At 41.1% G+C, this 27,450-nt stretch overlaps 1 protein-coding gene across 1 annotated transcript; it reads left to right on the top strand.

The window, feature by feature from the left end:
- The first annotated feature begins 2,446 nt into the window (after nt 1-2,446).
- Nucleotides 2,447-26,278, top strand: LOC310877550 (snake venom 5'-nucleotidase-like). Its single transcript, XM_083791457.1, has 9 exons — nt 2,447-3,047; nt 5,284-5,506; nt 8,995-9,183; nt 16,722-16,919; nt 20,314-20,468; nt 21,288-21,396; nt 21,524-21,673; nt 23,187-23,387; nt 25,602-26,278. The coding sequence occupies exons 1-9, from the start codon at nt 2,706-2,708 to the stop codon at nt 25,760-25,762; spliced, it is 1,728 nt and encodes a 575-aa protein (XP_083647583.1). The 5' UTR covers nt 2,447-2,705; the 3' UTR covers nt 25,763-26,278.
- The last annotated feature ends 1,172 nt before the right edge of the window (nt 26,279-27,450 follow it).

The raw sequence follows: 27,450 nt of genomic DNA, 5'->3' as shown, positions 1-27,450 counted from the left end.
ACAAGCTCATAGCGCACCACCGAGTGGCGCGCTACGAGCTTGTAGGTCTGCTATTTTTGAAAAATCGTGAAAATGAGACCCAAATCTTTGAATATATATTCTTTCAGAAGACTTTTTATTTATTTCGACGTCAGGCCTCAACCCAGATTCGGCTCAAACAAGGGGTTAAACTCATTTCGCTCCTATGCCACTAAAATGTGGAACGCCCTACAAACAGCGAATGTGAATCCCTAAACTGAGGCTGCAATTCAAAACTGGCCCCTGTAAGTCCCCTCTATATTTCTATACTGTACATATTTTCCCTTTTTTCTGGATGGAGGACATGCACTGATGTAAACAAGTCTTAGTGCTTTTTCTGATTTTATCCATTTTGTATTGACCTGTAGGCCTTTTTCGTTGAACTGTACCCATTCTACAAGCTGTTAATAACATGTTTCAATCAATCAATCAAGCACCCTTCAGTCCCATGTTTTACTTTACTTCACATATCCACTAGGGGGTGCTGGTGAAAACGGCACAGTCAATGGGGGACTTTTCATGGGCGGGGGGAGGGGGAGGTTCATTTGGAGGAGGAGTGAAAGACCACTCCAGACCCGAGTTAAATTAACACTGAGGATTTGACTGTGTATAGTAGAATAAACAAACAGCACCACAGCCGAGATACACATCTGTTAAACAGATGTCTGTGTCTGTAATTGTCTCCACCAGGCCGAAGGCATGGGGGGGAGAGTATTTGTCTCCACCAGGCCGAAGGCATGGAGAGAGTATGTTTTACACTCCGTCCGTGTATTATGAATCATATAGCATATTCATAACTACATGGTTAGTCATAATTGTACATATAACTTTAACTTCTGCAAGCCATTTCTCCCTGCATCTCCCTCCAGTGTCTCACCAAAGTGCCTCTTAGACCCCTTTACCCCAGGGGAGTCCAGGAGCAGGAGGGAAAATCAAAAATACCTGAGACCTTGACCAGCCCCATTTACCCGCTGAGAGCTGTTCATGAGGTGGACAGCCGCCAATCTATGGCTGAGAGACAGTCATTCCAAATTGTAGGTTTTACCCTCTTTGACTTCTCAAGATAATTCTTGGTGAGTGATCTTTGGTCTGATAGGCCTATTATCTTTAGGGTCTCTTTGAACATCTTGTATCACTCAGGGATGCTTTCAAAATAGACCACCTGGGGCTTTGGCCTTCCTGATTGACTGATAAGTGACAGAGCCATTCTTTAGGGTAGGACTGGAGGCTACAGGTTGTCTCTATGCATTTCTCACACACACACACACACACACACACACACACACACACACACACACACACACACACACACACACACACACACACACACACACACACACTATTGACCAATAGAGGTTGGAGGTTGGGGGTTGGGAGTTAGAGAACGGAGGAGACCATGATGGACAGGCTTGGCCTGGCCTTAATGTGCTATACTATGGAAAGATGACTCCATTATGCTGGTAACCTGACGTAACTATATGGAAGATGCTTTGTTTGAATAAATGATGGACTTTGCCTGGGAATCGCAACTCATTCCGTGCTACATTAGGAAAATAAGGAAATAATCCACGGACCCCTGTAAGAAAAGATACATCATGTGTGTGTGCGCGCATATGTCCGTCCTTTCCTCTGTCCGTTACCAGCTAATCTCCGCCACCGTTGCCCGATGATCCATGCCAAACTTTTCACACACTCCCTGGATGCCAACGACAAACCGCTGCCCCAAATATTCCTCAACTGGCTATGCATGCCAGGCTGTCATGGATGAGGGTGAATGAAAGACTGGCATATACAGCCTAATTCTGTTTTTAAAGAATGTGCATTCCTCACAGAAACCCTCCAGTTTGTTTCTACAGCTATTACCTGCAAATGAAAGACATGATTACAATACCATGCACTGGTCACTTTACTTTCCCTCTGGCCAAAACCAATGCACTTAAGAAAACATTGCATACTGGCGTGTGCTCCCCCCACATTTGACTCTAACAAGAAATAGACCTAGATTTTGTTTCAAAAGGAAACTCAATGCAGCAATAATCAGAAAAGAAATTATATTAAATAAAGGTATTTTTTGTATTTTCAGACTGACAAATCTTTTTCTTTTAATTTTACTGTTATAAATGTTGTTTTTTAGGTTTGTGTGTTTGTTGCTGTACTGTACTGCATTTTATGATTTGTATTGTGATGTCATTTTTGCATGGATCCCAGGAAGAATAGTCTCCACTACGGTGTAGAGAACTAATGGGGATCCTTAATAAACTAAACTGTTACTAAACTACCGAGGGGCACTTTATCTAGTTTGAATTATTTTCCTGTTGTTTAATTTGGATTTAATTGAGACAGAATTGCACAGTTTCAGATCGACCCTTCATATTTGAGATGTGAATGGAAACTGTGCAGTTTGTAAAAGGACGCAGATTAAAACGGATCCAGGCACGTCTCGTTTTACTTGTTGGAATTCAGGTTTTGGGCCAATACAGTAGTAGGCACAGACTCACAGAGAGTCACAGACAGACGATTAAGTTGTAGTGTAGCTGCTTACTGTAACGGTGTGCAGAAGAAGCGAGAGCTCGTCCTGCAGGCTATAAACTCAGGCAACACATTTTGAACTTCAAACCTTTATGTAATGTGACTATCACTTTACCCAACTGTAGGCGATCACTTTCACTCGCCACTCGCACGACGAGATGCCGACTCTGAGAGCACGCGTTACCTCATTCTGTGTGCTTCTGCAACTCCTTTTGAACAATTTAGACAAAGTGTCAACTTTCGAAGTCACACTGCTTCACACGAACGACAATCACGCTCGGATCGAAGAGACCAGCAGAGAGTCGGGAAAGTGCCCAGAAAAGGGACCCTGCTTCGCCGGCGTCGCCAGGAGGTTCACGAAAATAACCGAACTCCGAGAAAAGGAGCGACATGTGTTGTTACTGGATGCGGGAGACCAGTTCCAGGGAACGATCTGGTTCAATTACTACAAAGGAGCCGAGGCGGCGTATTTCATGAACAAACTTGGTTATGATGCCATGGTAAGTGCATTGTGTCTTTAAATGTCAAAGAGCTCAATAAACTATAGCTTGCAAGATCGCCCAAAAAGAGCGTCTGCTAAATGTCTAAATGTGAATTAGGCCTATGTGTTAATTATTTTGTTAATAATGCTTATTCTTAAGCAATCATTTTTTATAGTGCCTGCAATTTGAAAATATCCTTCATACCCATGATGACATTTTTTTTGTTGTTGCTGGGGTGAAGCAATAAAAGGCAGCCATTATTTTTCATATCACTTTGTATTATACAGTTATTAGCCTATATAACGTGTATATATAATGTGTTTTATTACAACTGTGTGATATTGTTAGCACAGTCTGGTGGTAGAGCATGGCTACATCAACAGTTACACTTGTATGAGTGAGACAAATAAATCACTGAATCCACCATACTGCTCTCTCTACCAGTAGCTTATCATTTGCACTGTATTATAATACTTTTACCTCTATATATTCTAGGCTACATATACTAATACTGTATAGGTTTACCTACACATTTGTATGCCTACTATATGTTATGGCTAACACTGTATGTGTGTAGACCTACAGCATACTGTATAGTATAGGCTACCTTTTACCATCATAGTATAGCCTACTATATTATATTTCACAGCACTAGGTTACTGTAGTGTGCACATGCATGCACAAAGTCTTTGAATCTTGTTGTCCTAAAGCACCTTTTTACATCAATTTGCCGAAACAAAGAAGCATTGATGTTTGGTAGGTCACTAAGAATTAAAGTGGAGGGGAACACAACTGATTTTGGACAACTGCCCCACAGTCTTCAGGCATTCTGGGTATTTGTGAATGACCTAGTTTAGCAGTAGTTAGTGAGGCAATATTTACCTATTGATCTGTACAGGGAGGGCAGCTGTTACTACATTTTTGTTAGTAAAATATTAAATATATCACATCTAGCATTAATACTTTTTCCAAAGTATGTATTTTGAGCTGCAGAGAAATGGTGTGTGTGTGTGGGGGGGGGGGGTTCCAGACCCACAGGAACACACCCAGGGTGCCGGCCCGATTCCGGCGAGCCGCCCGCGTCCGAAACGGTTGAGAAATGACAGAGTTACCGTGTGGGGGTCCCTCTACTGTATACCCTCTACTGTAGGCTACTGTACTGTCACACCCAAAATCACTATATACAGTTAATATGTGTGTTTGTGTGTGTGTGTGTTAGGTTGCGCAAGGTGGTGAAAAACAACCATGCTGTTTTCGTGCTCAGACGCACCCACCCACCCACCCACACAGTCACTTAAGGAAGTGGTTGCACCACTTAAAAAGGGAATGTCCACAAACATCACAATGCATTTACAGAACCTCGCAATTCCCTGAAAACCAACTAATGTAAAGACTTGCTTGTAGAACCACTATGCTTCACGAAGCCTAGAAATGCCTCCAAAAACCTCCAAGAAATGCAGTGGCCTGTGGATTCTGGTGTTAAGGTTCCACCGCAGGGTGCCGATGCCCCGTCCCACAGCAGACCTATTGGGCATAAGACGTATACGCGTGCCCAGTGATGTGGGTTTGAGGCTTCTGGCATCTCCAGTCCCTGGGTGAGGGGCTGCAGGGGCCTTCCTCGCTGCACAGTGCTGTCCTCCTCTCATCAGGGGATTTGCCATTTTTTAAGCTTTTACCACATGAATATTTATAAAAAGCAAGGCTTTTGCACACCTACAGGCGACAGGTGCGTAGGAGAGGGTACGGTGCCCAAAAATGAAAAAGGAACAAACACCCGCACACTGTCTTCAAATGCAGTGACCAACTTTTATTCAGGGAAACAGCAACGTCTCGGCCTTGTACTTTTTGTACAAAGATAGCCTGATGAAGCCTGATAGGCCGAAACGTTGCCGTTTCCCTGAATAAAAGTTGGTCACTGCATTTGACCACATGAATATTAAAATGAGATGCTGCATCTCAAGGAGCCATCCTCTCAATAAATACTGACTTTAAAAAAATATATATATATATATATTATAAATATTATGTGTAGACCTACTGACACTCTTATGATCATGTTAACACGGTTTGTATGCACGTGTCTTGTATGTAGGTCTGAGTCTGTTTACACGCTTACGAGCTTGTAGGTCTGCTATTTCTGAAAAATCATAAAAATGTGGCGCAAATCTTTGAATATGTATTCTTTCAAAGTGAATGTTTTGAACTCAGGTCTACATGGGTTAAATAATAAGACAAAACTTATTTTACTCCTCAGGCATTTGGAAACCATGAATTTGACAATGGAGTGGAAGGGCTCATCAAGCCCTTTCTTCATAATATAAACTGCACTGTGCTGAGTGCCAACATCAAACCTGACAAAACACTGGCCCCGGAAATCAGCGGTTACTACAAGCCATACACAGTGATTAATGTTGGCTCTGAAAAAGTGGCTGTGGTCGGATATACCACAGCAGAGACACCAGTCTTATCCTTACCAGGTAAAATATGCATTATATACAGTATAGTATAATATGGATTAGTATTGAGTGATTATTGATTATTGAGTGTGATGTACCCTAATGGGTATGATGGCACTTTGTGCAATTCAGCATTTCATTTGCATGATTATTTGGAGTTTGTGTGCAAGGCAGAGCTGGACAAAGGATTAATGTCTTACGTCTCCTAAAGGCCTATTCATAGTCTGGATTTTCGGTGGTGAGCTGACCACCGGAGCTGAAAACCGTCTCGACCCTTTGGTGTGGTTTGGGCCATTGAATTCCATGCGTTGAATCACTAGGTTCAACGTGGGTCAATGTGCAACAAGACATATCACACAGACAGATCTCTACAGACATCTGAAGAAAACAAAGTATACCATTATACCATTATATACCGGTACTACTTAGTGATTCATTTGGTGCCTTATTCATGTCTCAGCAATGAGCAACTGCTTATCTCTGCTTCTGAACATTTTGTAAGGCGTTCTTTTACATACAACCATCAGATGTGACCTGTTCTCGTGACCCTTTTGGTATCCAAAAATTGTTATTAACTTTTTTATTATAAAACCAAGCATGAAACATGCCTTGATTGCTGTAGGCGTACATGTAATCTGCACTCATGTGCAGATTATCAATCATCCAAATGTTGTAGCAAACGAAATATTTGTACAGAACTGTGCACTCTAAACAATAATAATAATCAAGTCCTAAACATTATGCACTCCTGTAGTGTAGAGGAGTGTTAATTCAAGTCATTGTCAACTCATTTGGACATTCTCAGAGTTATACTGAAACTCTGTGAGTAGTTACAAATTTGTGAGTAATCTGTGGTTGTATGTTGGCAACTATCAACCCATAAATCTGTTAGGCGTTTTCCATTTTACAATGACATTATGTTGAAACCATATTATGCTGAAACCAAAGCATTGCCTCAGAGGTCAGGTTACATCCTTTAACAATACATTCAAACCTTCTTTCAAAGCAAATCTATCTAGAAAAAGTGCCCTTCTGGGCACAGGTCTCCACCAGGATAGGAATGTAGGACATTGCAGCTTGCCTTCATCTGGTGGTTGGATAAAAGGGCAACAAAAGTAAATTATCCACAGATCCGTGCAGTTATAGGTAAAAACACTTTTCGGCCAGTTATAGCGCCACCTTGAGGCTGAGTTGAAATTGTTCATGTGGCATTTCGTCCTCGGCCTAGTGGGAATGTGCGTGCACAATTTCACGGAAATCACGCGATGTGTTCATGATTTGCAGCATTTTGTTTGAAACTGAGCACTCCTGTGAACTTTGGAAGCCAATCTTAACCAATCAGGATGGAGTCTGAGAAATCTGAAAGACCGGTTTTGTTGAATGGCTCTAGAGAGACTGTGTACCAATTTGCGCGATGTTTGGACAAAATCTGTAGGTGTACTGTGCAAAAACTTGTTTTGCACAAAGCGGCCTCCTGGTGGCGCTATAACAGGCCGTTCTGGAAAGTTTGGGGCAGAGGTTCATCGTTGGCATCCAGGGAGTGTGTGTGCAAAATTTGGCATCGACCGGGTTAACGGTGGCCGAGATTAGCTGCTCACGGACACACACACGGACACACGGACGGACGGACGGAGTGCAAAACATACTCTCCCCCCATGCCTTCGGCCTGGTGGAGACAAAAAGCCGAGACACTCCTGTCTATATGAACACGATGGGGTGGCTTCACTTCTCCAGATGTTTGTGTCATGAATTCTCTCACCTCACCCTGTCCTGATCCTTCATTAGCTCACCAGCTGCAGATCATTACCAATCAGACCCACTCCTTGCCATTTCACCTAGCAGTTGGGGTCCCTATTCCCTGCCAGATTGTTTTGTGCATTCAGCTCCCTATAGACCTCACTCTGGTTCTGATTTTCTTGATCTTCCCGGACCCGCCTGTGTTCACCAAACCCTGGGCCTATTCCTTATTGGATTGTGTACCCCAATGGATGATGAACTGGTAGCACGCACCCTCACCCTGCTCTACAGTAGCCCTACAGTGTATTACGGTACCTACACAGTAATGACCATCCATCCACGATCATTAATATACACCACCCAAACATCTCCCCATAAGATGGCATATAAGATGTCTGATCTGTTCTAGTCCCTCCCAACATTATGTCAGTATGATGGTAATTTCACTTATTTTTTAAGATATGTTTTGTGGCTTTCGCCTTTATGTTATTTTTTATAGAAGGATAGGGATACAGTAAGCTGTCAGGAAATGGGGAGACAGATGGGGGGGGGGGGTGACATGCAGTAAAGGCCGTCAGGATCGGGAGTCGAACCCGCGGCACACTGCCAGTCTGACATTACCAAATCAAGGTGCTCAGACGGCTATGGCAGCCGCCCGGGCCAATGTCACATGTATTTACATGTGACACAATTAGCTTTGTGTTTGTATGTACCGGTACATTTGTAGCATATGCATGGGTATTGGGTACAGCAGTTTATATGTGCACACAATACACCTACACGTCTATAGTTCACTTTGAGCACTGCAACTATAACTATAAAAATATTGTTAAACAATGTAATGGCCCATGCGTGTGTGTGTGTGTGCGCGCGTGCATGCGTGCGTGCGGGCGTGCGTGCGTGTGCGTGTGTGTCCTGCAATGTGTGTGGCTGTGTGTGGCTGCCAAGTCACTGGCTCAGAAATTCTAATTGCCTTCTGGCTTTGTGTTGAAATGTCCTTGAGCAAGACACATTTACACATAGACCACCTGGGTCACGTTTCTTTCTCCCATTCAGAATTCCTATAGACTTGTTTAATATCGTTTCAAAATTCAAAAATAAACAAATGAGCACAGCGATTTCACTCATATGGATATGAAGCATCAAATGAATGATGGTGAGAAATGGTCAGAAAAGGTATTTTAATGACCTGTGCAAAGAACACAGAGTTACCTCCCTGACAATATCGCAGGGACAAGTTTGTTTGGACCACAATTCTTATATGAGACGATTCTAAGATGACCGAATGCTATTCTCCATAAAATAATTACTTCTGTGAACCAGCGGATGAATGAGTGACGTCAGGACTTAGATAATCTATTTTCTGCAAAAATAGGGATGCTAGGGTTCAAGTGGCCAAACATTGTGCTTTAAAAAACAAATTGATATAATTTTTATCCAACGATTTTGTAACCCATTTTTCACCCCTGTGTCAATTATCTAATGTGATCCTGGGCTCTACACCCCCTCCGCCAACCTAGTCCCCATATATGGGGGACATGGGGAGAGCACAGGACTTGAACTCATGCTTCCTTCATGTCCAAGTGTCCAAGTTGCTCCTTTACACCTGACAGGGGGGAGTTTCCCTGGTTGGACATAGCGCGTGGAAGGAACACGTTATTCCAACCAGGGGGAGGCAGTTTAGAGACCAGGATTACTGCATGTTTTTTGTGAGGGTACCTACATTGTGCTTTTTAATTATAGTTTGTCATTCTCTGACTCCTGTGTTTTAGGGCCCCACTTAACATTTGAAGATGAAGTGGAAGCGCTCCAAGTGCAGGTTGATAAACTGGTGACACTGGGATACAATAAGATCATTGCTCTGGGTCATGCTGGTTTTGAAGTGGATAAAGACATTGCCAGGCGAGTGAGAGGGGTTGACGTCGTCATTGGAGGACACACCAATACTTTCCTATACTCAGGTATTTTTGCACTATTCTACTCTACTCCATACAGCTGAGGGATGTTTTGGATATTGTCCATTAGGCCTGACGTCGAAAAAAAAAAAACGTTCGCTCTGAAAGAATATATACCTATTCAGTGTGCCGCATTTTTACGATTTTTCAAAAATAGCAGACCTACAAGTTGGAGGCTTTTTATGCTTTTTATGAGATTATTAAAAAGTTTATGTTTATTTAATATTAACAGGCATCACTAAAAGCTAAAATTCAAATTAGTAAATATTAGAAAATAAAGTACACAGAGGCATCTTTCTCCCACGCGTGCATGCTCGTGCATGCACTCTCTCTTTCTCTCTCTCTCCCCCCCCCTCTCTCTGTCTGTCTGTCTGTCTGTCTGTCTGTCTGTCTGTCTGTCTGTCTGTCTGTCTGTCTGTCTGTCTGTCTGTCTGTCTCTGTCTCTGTCTCTGTCTCTGTCTCTGTCTCTGTCTCTGTCTCTGTCTCTGTCTCTGTCTCTGTCTCTCTCTCTCTCTCTCTCTCCCTCCCACCCTCTCGGGTCGCCAACGCAGGTCAACGCAACTCGACTGTGTAAACAAGGGGCAGTGGCAAGGGGAGGCACACATACAGGGTACACACACACACACACTAGTAAGAGTACATACTGACCGGCTTATTTAATGCACACACATACGGTAAAGATGATCTCATAATGACTGGCACATTTAATTGAAAACATCGACACATACACCCACACACACCCAGGGGGCAGAGTCCGGAAGAAGGGACCAACGCGACACTCCAAATGAGGGGATGGCCAAGCGCGCCCCTGAAGAAATGAACTCTGATTGGCTATATTGACAACTTGTAAATATTATATATATCTCTGTCGGCCCATGAAATGGTCACTCTTCTCACCAACCTTGCCGTAGCAGAGGGTCCAGGGGTCTCCTGGTGTCTAATCGGGAGACTTCTGTCGGTAAACGGTATCATTGATTGTTTACATCCATATTTGATTCATTATGATTGTATTAGGCTCAAATTATACTGTTGTAGCTATAGGACCAAACATAATTGTACATTAGTTTATAGGGCTTTGATTATTAAAACTTATAGATATTTATTATAACTCATTGGTTCTGTGTGTGTATTCATTCCAGAGGTGTTTTGGTACGAATCTTGTCATAATCATGAAAATGAACGCGTATTGATCTCTGGTTTTCTGTCTGTACCTCCTTGAGGTTGAAGGTGAAGGGCCAGAGTTTAAAATCTTCCCTAGTTGGTGACCTTGCTGACGTGATTATGGCGTGATTTGGACCGGAACCTCTGGAAGGCAGCAACAGACCAAAGAGGGTGGAGTGGACGTCTGGGAAACTCCGCCAGGTCGACGGTGTTCTTTTTTCCTGCAGACTAACTCAGAGCCTGGGGCCCGGGCATACATAAGGTAAGCAGATATGCTATTTTTCTATCTGCTTATCATAATTGGATTTTTTGCTAAATTAATCTGAGTGAATCTGAGGGAAAACACACTACCGTTTTTCCAAAAGCATAGATGGCTAAAATAAGTACCATGCATACAAAAAGTCTGCAATTGGATATACTAAATTCTATCTGAGTTGCAATCAATCAACTCCGGTTTACCAAAAGATTACCGTTTAAATTCTAAAAGAACAAATATGGATGACTAATATTCTGGTTAGATCAAAAGTAGTCATTAGCCAGATTAATTTCACAAAGGGTAACAGAAACACCATGGGGGTGTCAAAAATCAAGAGTAACAAAGGGTAACAGAAACACCATGGGGGTGTCAAAAATCAAGAGTAAAAAAGGTCAAAGCCATACGGGGGGGATGGTGATTATATTAGAAACATGGTTTTACAGGTTATCTAGTATATGGTTTAAAAATATCCTACACTTGGGGAGTGTGGGTGCTCATGTTAATAAAATCGGCTGAAGGCAGCCCAAAAATAAAAAACGTGAGTGGGTATATGAGATCTATTCAGCCTAGCTAAACTGTCTAAGGCTCTCGTGATGAGCCCAAAAGTTGACTGATACTCACTTGGAAAGAGCCAAGAATTAGAAAAGATAAAAGTAAAGGTATATTTAAAAAATGTAATATTGGCTTTGTTGTCATTACATGGAGAAACACTAAAAACTCTGGTGTGGCGGAAAATTGCCGTCATCTATGTTGGTAACAGCGTATGTGACTATAGTGGACTGACTATCATTTAAAACTGTAAGTCATTTACCACTATAGTTCAGAGGACAAGAATGGACCACTAAACTCTGGTGTGGCGGAAAATTGCCGTCATCAATGTTGGTAACAGCATATGTGACTATGTAAATAGGATATTTATCCTCTATGTAGTTCAGAGGTCAAGAATGGAACCCCAAAACTCTGGTGTGGCGGAAAATTGCCGTCATCTATGTTGGTAACAGCATATGTGACTATGTAAATAGGATATTTATCCTCTATGTAGTTCAGAGGTCAAGAATGGACCACTAAACTCTGGTGTGGCGGAAAATTGCCGTCATCAATGTTGGTAACAGCATATGTGACTATGTAAATAGGATATTTATCCTCTATGTAGTTCAGAGGTCAAGAATGGAACCCCAACTCTGGTGTGACGGATAGATTGCCGTCATCTATGTGGATCGCCAGCCTGGGCCACCCTTGGAGGACTGTCTAAGTCTGATAGTTTGGCGTAGGTTTGGTGTACCTCGTAAGTGGCTATATATATATGTAGGGTTTGACTATATGTTAAAACTGTCAAATATAGTTCAGAGATAAGAATTGTAAAAGCGGTCTCTAGTGTGACGTTGAATTAGTAACGTCATTATGTTCTAAACAAGCCACCGGTGGTTGTGCCCGTGGTGAACGTAGTGGTTATTTTGAGTGGTGCATTTCTTTCTGGACATGTAGTGTCGGCCTGGAGCGTTGAGCCACGGTGCAGGGAATAAAATAGTACAGTTTTATTATGTGCTGGGTTTCCCTTGTTACAATCATTGCTCCGACCGGACACTGGGTTCAGAAATTGTTGACACGGCTTAGATAATTTAGAGAATAGTGAGGCGAAATTACAGATATTTCTGGTGTGACGGTTTGATTCGCCGTCATCTATGCTGTACGCTGTTAAGGCGTGCCCCATAAGTGGCTTTGTGTAAGGGTATTTTTTCACCACACTTAGTTCAGAGATACACCCATAAAATACCATAACCATCTCTGGTGTGACGGTTTGATTCGCCGTCATCTATGCTGTACGCTGTTAAGGCGTGCCCCATAAGTGGCTTTGTGTAAGGGTATTTTTTCACCACACTTAGTTCCGAGATACACCCATAAAATACCATATTCATCTCTGGTGTGAACTGTGTCCGGAGAAAAATTGAGAAACAAAGTATCATTGTTAATTAAATAATTAAAACTAAAGTAGGAGTAAAAGTGTGATTGTGGAGTGTTTATCTAGCTGCTGTACTCAAAAGTAAAGTAGGAGTAAAAGTATGATTGAGGATTTAGAGAACAGTGTAGTTTAGCTGGCTTTTTATTGGACAGCATACAGTGAGGAGCAAAAAATAAAAAATCAGGATGTAGGATTTAGGTTTCAGGATTAAAAATACAAATAAAATGCAACTCTCTCTCTCTCTCTCTCTCTCTCAGTGTCTGGTGCAGGACCAGTGGGAGAGGGGGCCAGAGCGACAGGTAGCGGGAAGAAGGAATATTTGTTTAAAAAAAAAAATATCAATAGTACTTTGAAATACTTATAGGTTAATACGGCACCACGGATACTTTTACTCAAGTATTTTTGGAAAGAATTGGTTTTAAGAGAAAAAAAAAAGGTATTTACCGGCTCAAAATAGTAAAGTTAGGGTTTAGATATTAACTATTGGACAAATTTAAAGTTGATGGACTAAAATAAATCAGATTCTCTATAGATAATTATTATGAAATAAATGTATAAATGTATTTAAACTAAGGTCTAACTCTAGAATAAATTGTGTGACAATATCTAATTATCCCTACTACCATTACTAATATAAGGCATTGTGCCCTCTACCATTTACAAAAATACAGTATATCTATATAGTCTGTGTCAAAAGCACAATAAATGTCTCATATACAAATTGACTAATAAAAATAACAGGATCTTTCATTTAACCCATTGGATGCTTTACTATAACGGTTTTAAGAAATAAAAATACTAACCTAGGTACCCTTATTCAAAAAGTAGGTCTCCCCAGGTAAAGTGAATTGTTACACGTGCTTAATTATATATTAAAATAAGTGTAAAGAAAAATAGCCAATCTACAATCACTCATGTGTATAATGTTTATATATAGGCTAAGTAACCAGGTCCAGGCACTAGGGTTGCCTCCAGACAGTAAAAGACAAAAGTGTATACATAAAACTGTGTGTCCATATTGTAAATCTGTGATTATCATCTGTAAACTGCACCAACAATTCCTTTAAAAGTGTCCACAGGCCTGATTATAAAGGTATGTGCACTGTTTCAGATAACCAATTTGACATCTGACAGGTCAGATTAGCCTTGAGCCACAATGATTTCAACAATCTAAAACAGATAGACCCGCAAGAGGGTACACATGAAAAGTTCAAAAGTAAATATTTAGGAAAAACTGCCACTACTAAAGTACAAAGTATAGTAATATCTCTCGCTCACATGATATTACATCCAAAAAGGCTGAATCTTTAACAACTCAGTTTTCAGTTGGCCTATAAAAGTCAACTTGCAAAACGGCACAATGGAAAGTGAAAGGACTATGGTGGAGCAAACACATGAACTCTGGTGACATGAACTTTGTGGGGACAAACTTTGGGGGGCATGTGTCAACAACAAAGATGAACATTGTACTTTTTCATCCTTCTCAGCAACCAAGGAGTATCTTTCATCAAGTGACTTCAAGGCGTATCGGACCAGCCAACCACGGCCCAGTATACGCGGATGTTGAGATGTGAACGTCAAATATTGCTGTTATCTGACCCTTTTTTAGGAAAAGATTGGAAATCTGGCAGTTTTACACATCAGCCCCATACACATTAAATGTGCGCACGAGTGTGTGCACTCAGTAAACAGTAGATTAGCCATTTCTAGCTCAGTGACACTTAGAAGCTAGTAGTAAGTAAGGAAAGAGAATTTTTAGCGTGGTTTGTTGGTGCAATTTTGTGATGCTTTTTAACCAGGTGTGAACCAACCAACCGGGAACTCCAAAACTCAACAAAATATATCTCTTGGTATAAGCAAGAGACTAATATTAACAATAAAAATAATTCTATTGTGTGTGTGTGATCAATTTAAAGTAAGGCTGTGTATAATCCACAGACAGGAACAATTTTACAGTATCTCTCCCTCATCCCTGGCCATTAGATAAGTAGGTAAACAGAATGATGTTACATTTGCATGTTAAAAAATAAATATGTGTTGCTATTTGAAAGTTAAGGTAGAACAGACTTTTTACGTAGTGTCATTACTCACATGAGCTATTATGCTAACATGCCAAGGGCAAAGGTCAATGCTGCTTTGATAGAATAAATAACAAGTGATAAGGACTTTTAAAAAATTCTCCCGGTAGCCCTATTCAGGTAATGCCATTATTCAGGTCAGGGGAAGAACCCCGTGTAATCTAATATACAATATATTATATATATATACAATAATATACAATTTAAGACAGTCTGGGACTAAAAACTCTAACAAATTAATAAAATAGAACAAATGCTACAGAAAAAATAAAAACTGGAAAGTTCACCTATAAGAGTGTGCACATAAAATGCCTTAGACGATCAATATAGTCCAACTATTTAACTATTTAATAAAAGTAAATTTTAAAAAATCTTGGGAGGGACTGGAGGCTTTTTATGCTTTTTATGAGATTATTAAAAAGTTTATGTTTATTTAATATTAACAGGCATCACTAAAAGCTAAAATTCAAATTAGTAAATATTAGAAAATAAAGTACACAGAGGCATCTTTCTCCCACGCGTGCATGCTCGTGCATGCACTCTCTCTTTCTCTCTCTCTCCCCCCCCCTCTCTCTGTCTGTCTGTCTGTCTGTCTGTCTGTCTGTCTGTCTGTCTGTCTGTCTGTCTGTCTCTGTCTCTGTCTCTGTCTCTGTCTCTGTCTCTGTCTCTGTCTCTGTCTCTGTCTCTGTCTCTGTCTCTGTCTCTGTCTCTCTCTCTCTCTCTCTCTCCCTCCCACCCTCTCGGGTCGCCAACGCAGGTCAACGCAACTCGACTGTGTAAACAAGGGGCAGTGGCAAGGGGAGGCACACATACAGGGTACACACACACACACACTAGTAAGAGTACATACTGACCGGCTTATTTAATGCACACACATACGGTAAAGATGATCTCATAATGACTGGCACATTTAATTGAAAACATCGACACATACACCCACACACACCCAGGGGGCAGAGTCCGGAAGAAGGGACCAACGCGACACTCCAAATGAGGGGATGGCCAAGCGCGCCCCTGAAGAAATGAACTCTGATTGGCTATATTGACAACTTGTAAATATTATATATATCTCTGTCGGCCCATGAAATGGTCACTCTTCTCACCAACCTTGCCGTAGCAGAGGGTCCAGGGGTCTCCTGGTGTCTAATCGGGAGACTTCTGTCGGTAAACGGTATCATTGATTGTTTACATCCATATTTGATTCATTATGATTGTATTAGGCTCAAATTATACTGTTGTAGCTATAGGACCAAACATAATTGTACATTAGTTTATAGGGCTTTGATTATTAAAACTTATAGATATTTATTATAACTCATTGGTTCTGTGTGTGTATTCATTCCAGAGGTGTTTTGGTACGAATCTTGTCATAATCATGAAAATGAACGCGTATTGATCTCTGGTTTTCTGTCTGTACCTCCTTGAGGTTGAAGGTGAAGGGCCAGAGTTTAAAATCTTCCCTAAAGTTCATAGCGCGCCACTCGGTGGCGCGCTATGAACTTGTAGGTCTGCTATTTTTCAATAGCTAAAGTATAACGGAATGCTTGAAACACCAAAAGGGGTTCCCGCCCAAAATGGGTTAAGAAGTTAAAGCTACAGTCTACCATTTCATGTACATTCTCTCTCTCTCTCTCTCTCTCTCTCTCTCCCGACATAGAGCTAACTGCAGCAAGGTCTGAGCTATAATAAGTGTGGCATATGTGGTGTTCAATCCAGTCTGCTTCAAATTACTTTACTGACATTGTCCACCAGTTGGTGTCCTACTTGACACCAGGGTAGTAAAAGTTTCTCAATGGAAGAGCAGGGAGACCACCTCCTAGCCTACCACTGCAGAAATACAAACTAATTACAATATGTCCCAGATTGTACGTTTAATCTTCCACTGTATTCTTTGTCAGGCGTGTAAACAGATACAAAATTGGGGATGTTGTTCACAGAAATAAAACATTTGCATGGAATGACGAATGAAGCTGTGTTTAACGTGTTGACCATAACAAATTCATGAAAACACCATGATAGGATCAATAAACAGCATCACATCAGTTAAGACTCACAAACTATGAATGATAACATGTGTTTCTGTCTGAAGGTACACCACCATCCAGTGAGATACCGGAAGGTCCCTACCCCTTTATGGTGAAGTCTAATGATGGGAGAAATGTCCCAGTGGTCCAGGCCTATGCATTTGGCAAATACCTGGGATACCTGAAAGTCACCTTTGATGAGGCTGGGAATGTGGTTACAGCTGTTGGAAACCCTATACTTATGGACAGCAGCATACCTCAAGGTAGACTTAAAGATGGAGTGCCACAATTTTTGCATTTTTCCAGCTTTTCATGTGTCTATGGGGTGACAGTACTTCATTAGACACCCTGGAGTCGTTTTTATGTCCAATGGTGTAATAACTTTGTATTTAGGGTTTCTTCCTGGAGGCTGAACCCTTGACGGTCAAACGGGCCAATGAAGTAAACACGGATAGTGTGACGTAAAAATATTGCACGCACACACGCACCTCCCCCTCTATACATATTTTTTAAATACGACAACCTCTGTGGGCGGAGCTGCCTGCCACATACACACGTGTGAACTGAACAGCGCAGCCAGTTTGCTTTTGCTGCTCTGTGTGTGTCTAACTGTGTGGCAGATTTTCAAACAGTCATTTCACACATTACCAGTTCACAGCAGAGCAGACTGTTTTTCGTTAGATTGGAAGCAAGTAAATGTTCACGTCGGGTCCTCAGGAAGTAAACCACAACAAACCAGTCTTATAGCCTACCTGCTCTGCTGTATAGTTGCTCTTGTTGTTCTCAAGGAGTAGGTTGTTTCTTTTATAATCACAGTGGTCGGGCTTTGATACAGAGTGTAGTGTCACAGTGTGCATTCTTGTTGGCTGTTGTAGTCAATATGTATGTAGGTCCTAATACTTATACGAGGCTGTAAAGTCAAGAATTAGAAGTATGTTGTGTCGCGCTGGATGTCATGTTGCCATGTCTGGCTATTACAAGCGACTTGGGCTTGTTTTCATATAAGTAACTTTCAGGGGAGATGTGGTTGACTTGACCAATGATTCATGTGAAGGACCCTCAGATTAATATGTTGTTAAAAGGATTGGTGTTGTTGAAACGTTTTCATAAATATTCACGGCAATTTCTGTGACTTATTTTTGTGGACCTGGCCGCTTGTTTCTTTAAATCTGGCGACTTTTGCTGAAACTCAACGCAGTCAGATAAAGGACAGTTTTAATGCCAGGGTGCTTAGCTGGAGGAAATCAATAGCCTACAATATATTGTAGGCTAAATGATCTATCAAACTAATTGTTTCTGCTGTTAAACTATGATCGAATTGGATGATGAGCTGAGCTGATTGCGACAATAGGGTCAATATAATTGGAGGAAATAAATAAATGATTATAAAAAATCAGAAAAAACAGATCTGATATGGTATGGATGCATGGATTATATGCCTATACATGGATGGTGGCAGTATAAGTGCATAATGGTGCCTATACGATATCTCAGAAATATTGGAAGTGTTCACTTCTAACATTCACAAAAACATGAGTTTTTGTTACATTACAGACACCAATTTGCCATTTTGTAAACAAAAGGGCAGAGCCATGGGCTGTCCTTTTATATGGAGGGGGAGGGACTAGGACAAGTGGGTGGTCTTAAAGGAGGAGGCGGAGGGACTGGATTAGGTGGGTGGTGCTATGGTTAAACTCACGCATACCTAATGAACTGGTGGGTGTGTCCACATAAAACCATCATTTTAACAAATACTGTACACTTTTTTGAAAAAATTATACCTCATATACACCTAAATACACCTGATGATCATGTTTAAGTGTGGAAAAAAATCACGGCACTCCATCTTTAAACTAAACTAAACTTGGAATTGTCAAGCTGTACAAATGCTCTTCAAAATAATCTAAGTCAAATGATGATGCTATGAGATAAGCTGTTAGTTGACTGGGTAGTCAATCCATCACATTTATTTATTTATTTATTTATTTATTTATTTGACAGGGACAAAGCTCATTAACCCATTTAGGCCTGACGTCGAAATAAGAAAAACGTTCGCTCTGAAAGAATATATATTCAAAGATTTGTGGCCCATTTTTACGATTTTTCAAAAATAGCAGACCTACAAGCTCATAGGAACAGTGGCTCCCCTTCCCTCTGTTCCCATGCTAATGAAAATCAATCAAAGTCAATCAAATGCCCATCACCAAGTGTCTAGACATAGAACTACAAAATACACAAACATTCAAAGCTGGCCATCCATTGTCAATGGCATTCAATGTTTGTGTTTACACAAGGTTTGTGTTTACACAAACCCTCAAAGCTGGACATAGGAGCGCTCCTCAAAAAACAACATGCACACTCTCCCAGGCAGCCTACTGGTATTGAAGTATTAGTGTAGAGTATTGAAGACTGCAGAGTGTAACAACAATTAACAGCTAGTTTCTTTCAACTCACTTCCAAATGACAAATTAGCGAGATAGCACCAGCACATAGCATAGCAGCAGACAACATGGGCACAATCAATGAAACTCAATTCAGCAAACATTACAATTCAATTCTGACCTTTGATGTCTTCAAACATGTAGTAATCCATAATCAAGGGTGGATGCTGTTGTGGAGTTTCCCCAGTAAAGCTGAAGTCCTCAGGATACAACTGTTGTAGGCCTACAGTAGGCTAGCTCCTCTAGGGACTGCTCACTTCCTTTCTTTGCAAAAACTTTGCAATAGACGTTTGGCATTGTGAGGCTAACATTTAGGATACTCTCAGAGAGGCTTCTCATTAATATTTAATCATAAACAAAGACGCAAGTTTCTGGGGTGAAGACAAACAAATCTGCCACATTCTAGAAACAAGCACATGATGTCAGGCATCAGGCAGGCATGACCAATCAATCCATGCAAGGTACAGATGGACAAACTAGGCAGTGCCAGTGGCTACGGATCCTAATAGGAAAATTAATAATAATAATAATACACCCACTGCCACATTTTGCTAAATTGAATGCAGTGATTGCATTCACATTATGTTATGCAATACTGTCATCATATATTAGGGGGGAAAAAAGAAAAAAGTATTAATTTTTTTTTTGCTGGGCTGAGTTCGGAAATACCTGGGCCTACGCCCAAGTAGGACCAGGTGTGGATACGCCCGTGATTTTGGCCTTCTAAAAACGCCTTCTAAATCCTGTCCTAAGGTTTCTGAAAAACCTATATATATTCTGCTATATTTATATAGCAGAATCATTTTTTTTAATACTGTACAATACTGTACAGAACCCCAAAAGTGGTTCCCGTCCAGAATGGATAAAACACCAAAAAAGGTTCCCGCCCAGAATGGGTTAAAAAGCATGTTTCTGATGACTAAAGCCCAGCACACACCGGGTGCGCAGCGCTGCGGCACAGGCCGTTCGCAGACGTTGTGGGAGGCCCTTTAGGATGTAAGTTTTATGTAGATTGATTTTTTTGTTGCTTAAATTGATTTGAGCAACAACAACAAAAAGTAAACGCCTTTTGATACCGAGATGAAATGATCAACATGTTATCAACAACTTATTCTAAGGAAGGAATTGTACGTCACATAACCACAACAAAACCTTATTCCCAATCAAGTATTCTTTTCATTTCAGGTTTTCATAAAATGTTTTTCAAATCTTCTAGATCCAAATATCCTGGCTGATGTCGACAGTTGGAAGGTTAACCTGGCTCAGTACTCTGCTCAGTATGTGGGACAGACCGTGGTGTACCTTAACGGGACGTTTGCAGAATGTCGATTTCGGGAGTGTAACCTTGGAAATATGATCTGTGATGCTATGGTAAGCATGTGCTGTAGAGTGACTTGCATAGTAAATGTACTAATTTACATCCTTTCATATCATTTGCATGCACCTTAGATACAATGAATCATATCCACAGCGTGTCACAAAAAAGTAGTTGTTTCCTACAATGTAGGCATTTAAGGCAGGAGAACCTAAGTATTTGATTGGCAGTGTTGGGAAGGTTACTTTAAAAAAGTATCCCCTACAGTTACAAATTATACTTGCTAAAAACTGCAGTCAGTAACGTAATCCGATTACCACAATTGAAAAATTAGGAGGGGGGGGGGGGGTTACTTTCAGTTGCTTTTAGATTACTTTAAAGCAAAACTATTTAATTACATAAAACAAGTTATACCATTGATAACCAGACAAGCATGTTGAGCCTATGAAATTAAGAAAAGGACAACAGCAATATGGTTAAATCAGTGGTTCTCAACCTTTTTACAACAACCACCTCAGAAGTTGGCTCTCAGCCTACTGATCATGTGCCACGCTTACTATTTTGACTTGATTATTTTATTGTTTGTTTGGTGTTTTAACTTAACAGTTTTAAGTGCAATCATTCCACAGAGCATTGTTTTAGGGAAGGCTTGAACATTTATCCATTGATAAATGTTCAAGCCTTAACAAGAGCCCCTTGGCCTTTTCTTTGGAATGATCATTTTCACAGAGAGTACTTTTGACGGGTTTCTCTTCTCAATGTCAAGTCAAGTAGATTGAACTAGTAGATACGGTGGAAGCTTGATTGGCCTTACCAACAGTACAGTATATCTCACTGGCCGTCTTTAATTAATAAAGCTTATTTTCCATTCGTAGGTTAACCACAATATCAAGTACCCAGATGAAGAGCAGTGGAACCACGTGAGCATGTGTATGCTGAATAGTGGTGCCATAAGGAGTGGTATCGACGAGCGCTATAAAAACGGTGTGCATGATTGTTTCAGTTTTATAAAATGTCTACAAATGTATATTTTTCACAATCTAATTGTGACCAGCTAGACTCGAGAGGTAGAAATCCCTGACAACTTGTACTTGTGTCCTTCCATTTTCAGGTACCATAACTATGGAGGAGATTCTATCCATCTTGCCCTTCGGAGTAACCTTTGATACGGTCCAGCTGAGCGGGTCTACGCTGAAAAAGGCATTTGAACATTCCGTTCGCAGATATGGCAGCTACACGGGAGAATTTCTACAGGTTTCAGGTCTAGAATGTGATCTTTGAACCCCCATATAGACCCCCATCTCACAGTCCATATGCTTGCAGATTGATATCGATTTTTACCTTATCTGAGCCGTTGGGGTCTTTAGGGTAGTAATCACTGCTGTTGCCCATAGGGGAGAGTAAGTAAGTAGGAGAATGAGGGTGCCTAGACCCCTGGAAGATGGATTACTGAGGTGGAGCGTTTATAATGTGGTAGAAACAGTGATATTGTATCACAGATATTGAACCCCTAACTGCAATAAACAGGTTGCATCCACTGTTGGTGTATAAAGAAGTCTTTACCGGCATTGGTGTTCGGGTTCTAGTTTTTAAACGTTAGTATACTTTTGACTCAGCACCTATTGTCGATGTGCATATAGTCACTTGCGCCTAAGTGAAAGCGAGACATATATTACAAAGCACTTTCAGTGTTCAGAAGTCTAGAAAAGTACTATACAAACGCTGTCTGTCTGTCTGTCTGTCTGTCTGTCTGTCTTTCTTTCTTTCTTCTGTCTGTCTGTCTGTCTGTCTCTGTCCGAAAATAATTGATAGTTCTATATGATTCCAAACACAAGGTCAGATCTCCTGTGAAATAGGAAATAAGGACATCTTTTATAGTACTACACACATGGAAAGGGACTATATACTGGTCCCTGGGGGAAGGTAAATGAACAAAGCAGATGGCTGCTCAGAAGAGTACAGCCGGCGGGTGTTAGCGGTGTACGCAGGGACACTTCAACATGTGGAGTCGGGTGACCTTCCGGCACAGCCTCTCTATCCACTCAGCTACATACCTCCTCACTTACATCTTGCACACAGATGTTTTTCAGCAACACCAAAACATGCCGCTCTCAATCTTCTCTATAAAACAAATGCAGTATTTATTTCCGGGAAACACTAGCACATTTGTCTACAGGGCTGCCTGTCTAAGTACGTAAAAGCCTTGCCGAGCCATGAGGCCCATAGGGCAGGATCCTATCTCCTGTTTCTGTAGCGTGAGGCAGCTTGATGTACAAGTACACCCCCTGGACATGACGCTGCCTGCCTAAGTCAAAGACAAATCCAAACTAGCGTTTTCCTTTGCCCTGTTTCGCTCTTGTTGTTATCAGTTTGTTCATGTATCTGATTGTTCTGGGAAATAAGCTTTTTTTCAGGGGTTGTAACTGTAAGCACTGTCCAAAGTGCTGTACAATGTGCAATTACCCATTCACACATTAACCAGCCATGCAAGGCATCTACCAGCTGATCTTTAGTGTCTTAAGGGTTTAGTGTCTTACTCAAAAACACTTTGACACAATGGCAGGAGGTGCCTAGCCTGGCACAGCCACACTTCACCCACCCCTATTAGTATCACAACTAGTATCGAGGCTAGGAGGAGCCAGTGATCAAACAGGGAACCCAGACTCAGTCATATTATTTTCTGTGGGTTCTTAGCAGTTATAGAAATGCTAACCACGCTTATGAAGTTCCATAATGAAAATGTCCCCCAACAACATTGTATTTTCTACACCTAGGAATCCATGTGACGTTTGACCTCTCCAGGCCTTCTGGTCAGCGTCTGGTGGCCATGTCTGTGCTTTGTACAGAGTGTCGTGTTCCCCGCTATGAACCTTTAGACCTGGAGAAGACGTATAAGCTGGTTATGCCTTCCTACATAGCAGATGGAGGGGATGGCTTCACCATGATCCTGCAAGAAAAACTGAAGCATGATACAGGTGAGAAAGAGACGTGTTGCGGTGATAAACAATAATAATAACATTATTCTTAATTTTTAAATATGCCCCTGAATGTAGAATTTGTCAGAATTTGTACACTTTTATCTGGTTGTAACGTAACAAGCCATTTAACAGCAAATAGGTGGAGGAAAAGGCGTGCAATGGATTGTGTGCATGCTGTGTAGGTCAGTTGATATCGATGAAAGCCTGCAGGGTAACCTACTGCAGATGCTGATTTGACCTTTGTTCTGTGTCTGTCTGGCTGTGGTCTGTCTCCCTAGGCAGCAATAACAAGGCATCTTCTCAACATTTTAAGACTCTAATAAATACTCTTGAGCATCCCTGTCTGGCAGACATAAATAGCTTGCAACAACACTTCATATTCAAGTTGTCCCATTTCTGTCTTCCTTATTAATATTTTACGTCTGGAAACTCCTGTCCAGGTCAGGCTTCAGATGCACCTCCTGCAGGAGACTTGACTTAGATCTGAACCCATTACAGGAACCCATTGCTACATTCGTTAGAGTCCACCCGGAAACTGTGAGGTTGGGGTTCAATCCCCCGGCCGGGTCATACGAAAGACTGTATAAATGGGACCCAATGCCTTCCTGCTTGACACTCAGCATCAATGGGTTTGATTGGGGGGTCAAATCAACTAATCAAACAATTCCCAAGCGCGGCACGGCTGTGGCTCACCGCTCCAAGAGATGGGTCAAATGTGGAGAACAAACTTCACTGCGGTAATGTGTGTGACAAATCGTACGACTATGACTTTGCATGTCCTTGCAAAGGACCAGTGGTTCCCAAACTGTGATGCATGCACCCCCTGTGGTGGGCGAGTGGTCCGCGTACCTTCTATGCTCTAATCGCTATGCTAGGGATTCAGTGTTCAAATCAATGTCCAACTTGTGTTGCACCTTACAGCATAAACACATTAACCCTGATGTCCCTATTTTGGGCATGTCATTATAGGATAACATTTTCAGAAATGAAACGATCTATAAGCTCACAAATTAAATAGAAATGGATTCTATATGCTTCCAATACTCAACTATGTGTTTATCCATTGTTTCACTAGTAAGAGACCACACCTTCACTCAAGATTAACAGTTTATTGACACAGAATGAGATGAATGTGGAGTGGAGTGAGGAACCGAAGGTAGGGTCGAGACTCAGGGTGGGGGCGTAGTCTCTGGAGTTGACAGTCATCTTTGCTCTACTCGGAATGAGCAGTTGGTCGTCTCTGTCCCCCCTAGATTCCTAGAGAATCGAGGCGGAAGGAGGAGGTTGGGGTGGAGGAGGATGGCGAATTTGAAGAATAGTGAAAATAGCCGATCTACAAGTGCAGTACTCACAACCCATGTTTGGTCTGTCGTGGAGCAGAACAAACAACTTGGTTGAGAGATCGCAGGTGTATTTATACTGTGGTGATTGCACCTGGGATTGGCCGGGTGATAATAAAAGGCAGGTGAGTTTGATAAGGAGGGAGGAGTTGTTGATAATGAGGGAGGAGTGTTTAAGGTGAAGCAGAAGGAGGTCTCTTCTCCCGAAACTGCGTTGTATAAATACCACTTCCCTTACTCAAATCAACAACACATTTTGGGAAAGCCTTCATTCACTAGACTAGTTATTTTTTCATGCTGCCAAGTACAGATGCCAAGTCCTTTCTGTTTCTGTCAGTTCTTCTATTAGCCAGGGTTCAATTTGCTGTAGGGGATGGGGGTCATTCCCCATGTCATACATTTTTATCACCAGTGGAGATATGTTTTGTCCCTGATTCTGTTAATACCACCATTTTACCATTATGTATATTAACAGCATGTATATTCTCCCCCCTACTATTAATTTAGTTCTCATTCGAGCACAAGACATGGTCTTTTCTTCTTTTTTTCTTTTTCCAAGTCATTTTATTGGCAGGGTCTTTGTTAAAGTAACTGACTCCAAAAATAGACTGTAGGGTTTTAGTATAAAACTATTGTATTGTGCTTTTGTATTGTATATTTGTATGTTGTAGTGATTGAAATATTATGGTGTGTCTTGTGTGATCCAGATGAGATTTTTCTTTTAAACTGTATCCCTGAAAAATGTTATTTAATGTTATTAACACCTCTATGTGATCCGTAGCTTGCTGGCCTTCAGAAAGTTCACTGTGATTTAGAAAGCAAGGCAATAAATCAAGTAACCAAATTATTCCCCATCTCTCCCTCTTTCCAGGTGATATGGACATTGCTGTTTTATCCAAATACATCTCGGAGCGCAAACGTGTGTACCCTGCTGTTGAAGGTCGAATCAAGTTCAGGAATTCAGCTGTACGTGAGCGGACTAGCATTCCTGTCTTGTTGCTTCTCATCCTGTGTCTGGCCATTATCCTCTGATTGTGACTGTGTATATTGAAATAGATAGCGGAACCTACTTTAGAAACAGGCTCTGGGACTTTGCCTTTCCATCCTGTTTCAACCACACAGACAAGCTCACATGCCATCACAATTACGTTGGTAACATTAGCTTGTGGGCACATGAAGCACTGAAGGAAGGACCTACGTACTTGTTTCCACATTTCAGACATCAATTATACTGGTAAAATGGACAAAGTACAACCTAGTTTCTTCATGTTCTGAGAGCTTCAGAATGTGCAACAGATCTTGTTTAGTATAGCTGCTCTGAAATGTGTTAATAAACAGCAACAGATGCTATTTATAAAGAAAGACTGACATTCCGGAGGAAGCAGAGGCATGTGTTTTACTTTTACTAAGCTAAAGCTGTTGTTATGGTGTGGTATCGAAGGGGCCAGCCATCTAGAACAGTGTTTCTCGGTATCTATAGTATTTATATACTCTCAGAAGTATTTGTATCAAATGGTACCTCGTCAGGTAATCCCCACATATCCTACAACAACTTCTGTGAACAGACTTAACAGACACTGTAGTAGCTTTTCATAAAATTAATGATATTTGTACTTATGGTTGTCTGCTGTCTGCTGGAAAACAGAAACGGGGTGAGTTGTCTTGTTACCATGTATTGTCTGTATTTTAAATACATAACATACTTGTATTATGTCATTTTATTCTCAAATTGACACATGTTCTGCCTCTGATTGGCTTACGCACCGTCAGAACAAATACGACCACAAATGAGAGCCAGGGTAGGGTGGGTCTTGAGTCAGTCAGACTTCATAATATGAACTGATAAATATGACCTTGCCTCAATTAGTGAATGTATGCATCCTTTTGTGATAACTACATCTCTGCATAACCCGAAAATGGTCAGACAAGCCTAATATTTCATTACTTGTTTGTGATGCTATGTGTCAGTATCCTGGCGTCCGAATCCTGATGAGTATCCTGGTGTTAGTATCGTGGTCAATATCCTGTTGTCAGTATCATGATGCCAGTATCCTAGTGTCAGGATCCTGGTCAGTGTCCTGCATGTCTGTGAAGTACAAGTGTAGAGGGCGAGGCAGCTCTTATCAGTGTAGGATTGTGCATTCATGCGTCTCATACCATAATATTTAGCTTCAGCTGATATGAACAAGATATCTCTGGCCTGCGCTCACAAACATTTGGATACCTGCTTCAAACACCATGAAAAACACTCTGCTTGTATGATCAATGTATCCTTAGAAAGTCTGACATAGCCAATTAATTAAATATTTGGCAATCAATCTATGAATTGACCAATCATTGCATTAGTTTTTTTTATATATAAAAAAATGAATTTTCAAATGACAAAATGCTTATTTGTATCTCATACATTTCTCAGACCGGTATTTTGTATTTGTATTGTGATAAAAAAAATGTTTACCCAGTATTTGTTATTTGTACTTTTTGACGTATTTCCGCCCATCTCTGCGCTCACCGCACACTGCTATGTGCATTGCCTAACCACGAGGCCAAGCTCCGTAGCACATTAGCACACAAAGTTAGTTTGTCAGCACATCATTGATGCTTCGTTCACTATCTACATGCCAATTGCTATTCTTCTGCCTACACAGTACATACGTCATGTCCTAGTATGAGCGAACAGGGGAAGTCTCAAAGAATATGTCATGGTTATTGGCAGAATC

The sequence above is a fragment of the Protomyctophum parallelum genome, assembly GCF_964188405.1.
Source record: "Protomyctophum parallelum genome assembly, chromosome: 20".
NCBI lineage: Eukaryota > Metazoa > Chordata > Actinopteri > Myctophiformes > Myctophidae > Protomyctophum > Protomyctophum parallelum.
This window is presented reverse-complemented; position numbering and strand designations above follow the sequence as displayed.

Coding starts and splice junctions, on each gene's coding strand:
- LOC310877550 (XM_083791457.1), top strand. CDS start 2,706: ATGCCGACTCTGAGAGCACGCGTTACCTCATTCTGTGTGCTTCTGCAA. Junction 3,048..5,283: donor AACTTGGTTATGATGCCATG/GTAAGTGCATTG, acceptor TTTACTCCTCAG/GCATTTGGAAACCATGAATT. Junction 21,674..23,186: donor AGAATTTCTACAGGTTTCAG/GTCTAGAATGTG, acceptor TTCTACACCTAG/GAATCCATGTGACGTTTGAC.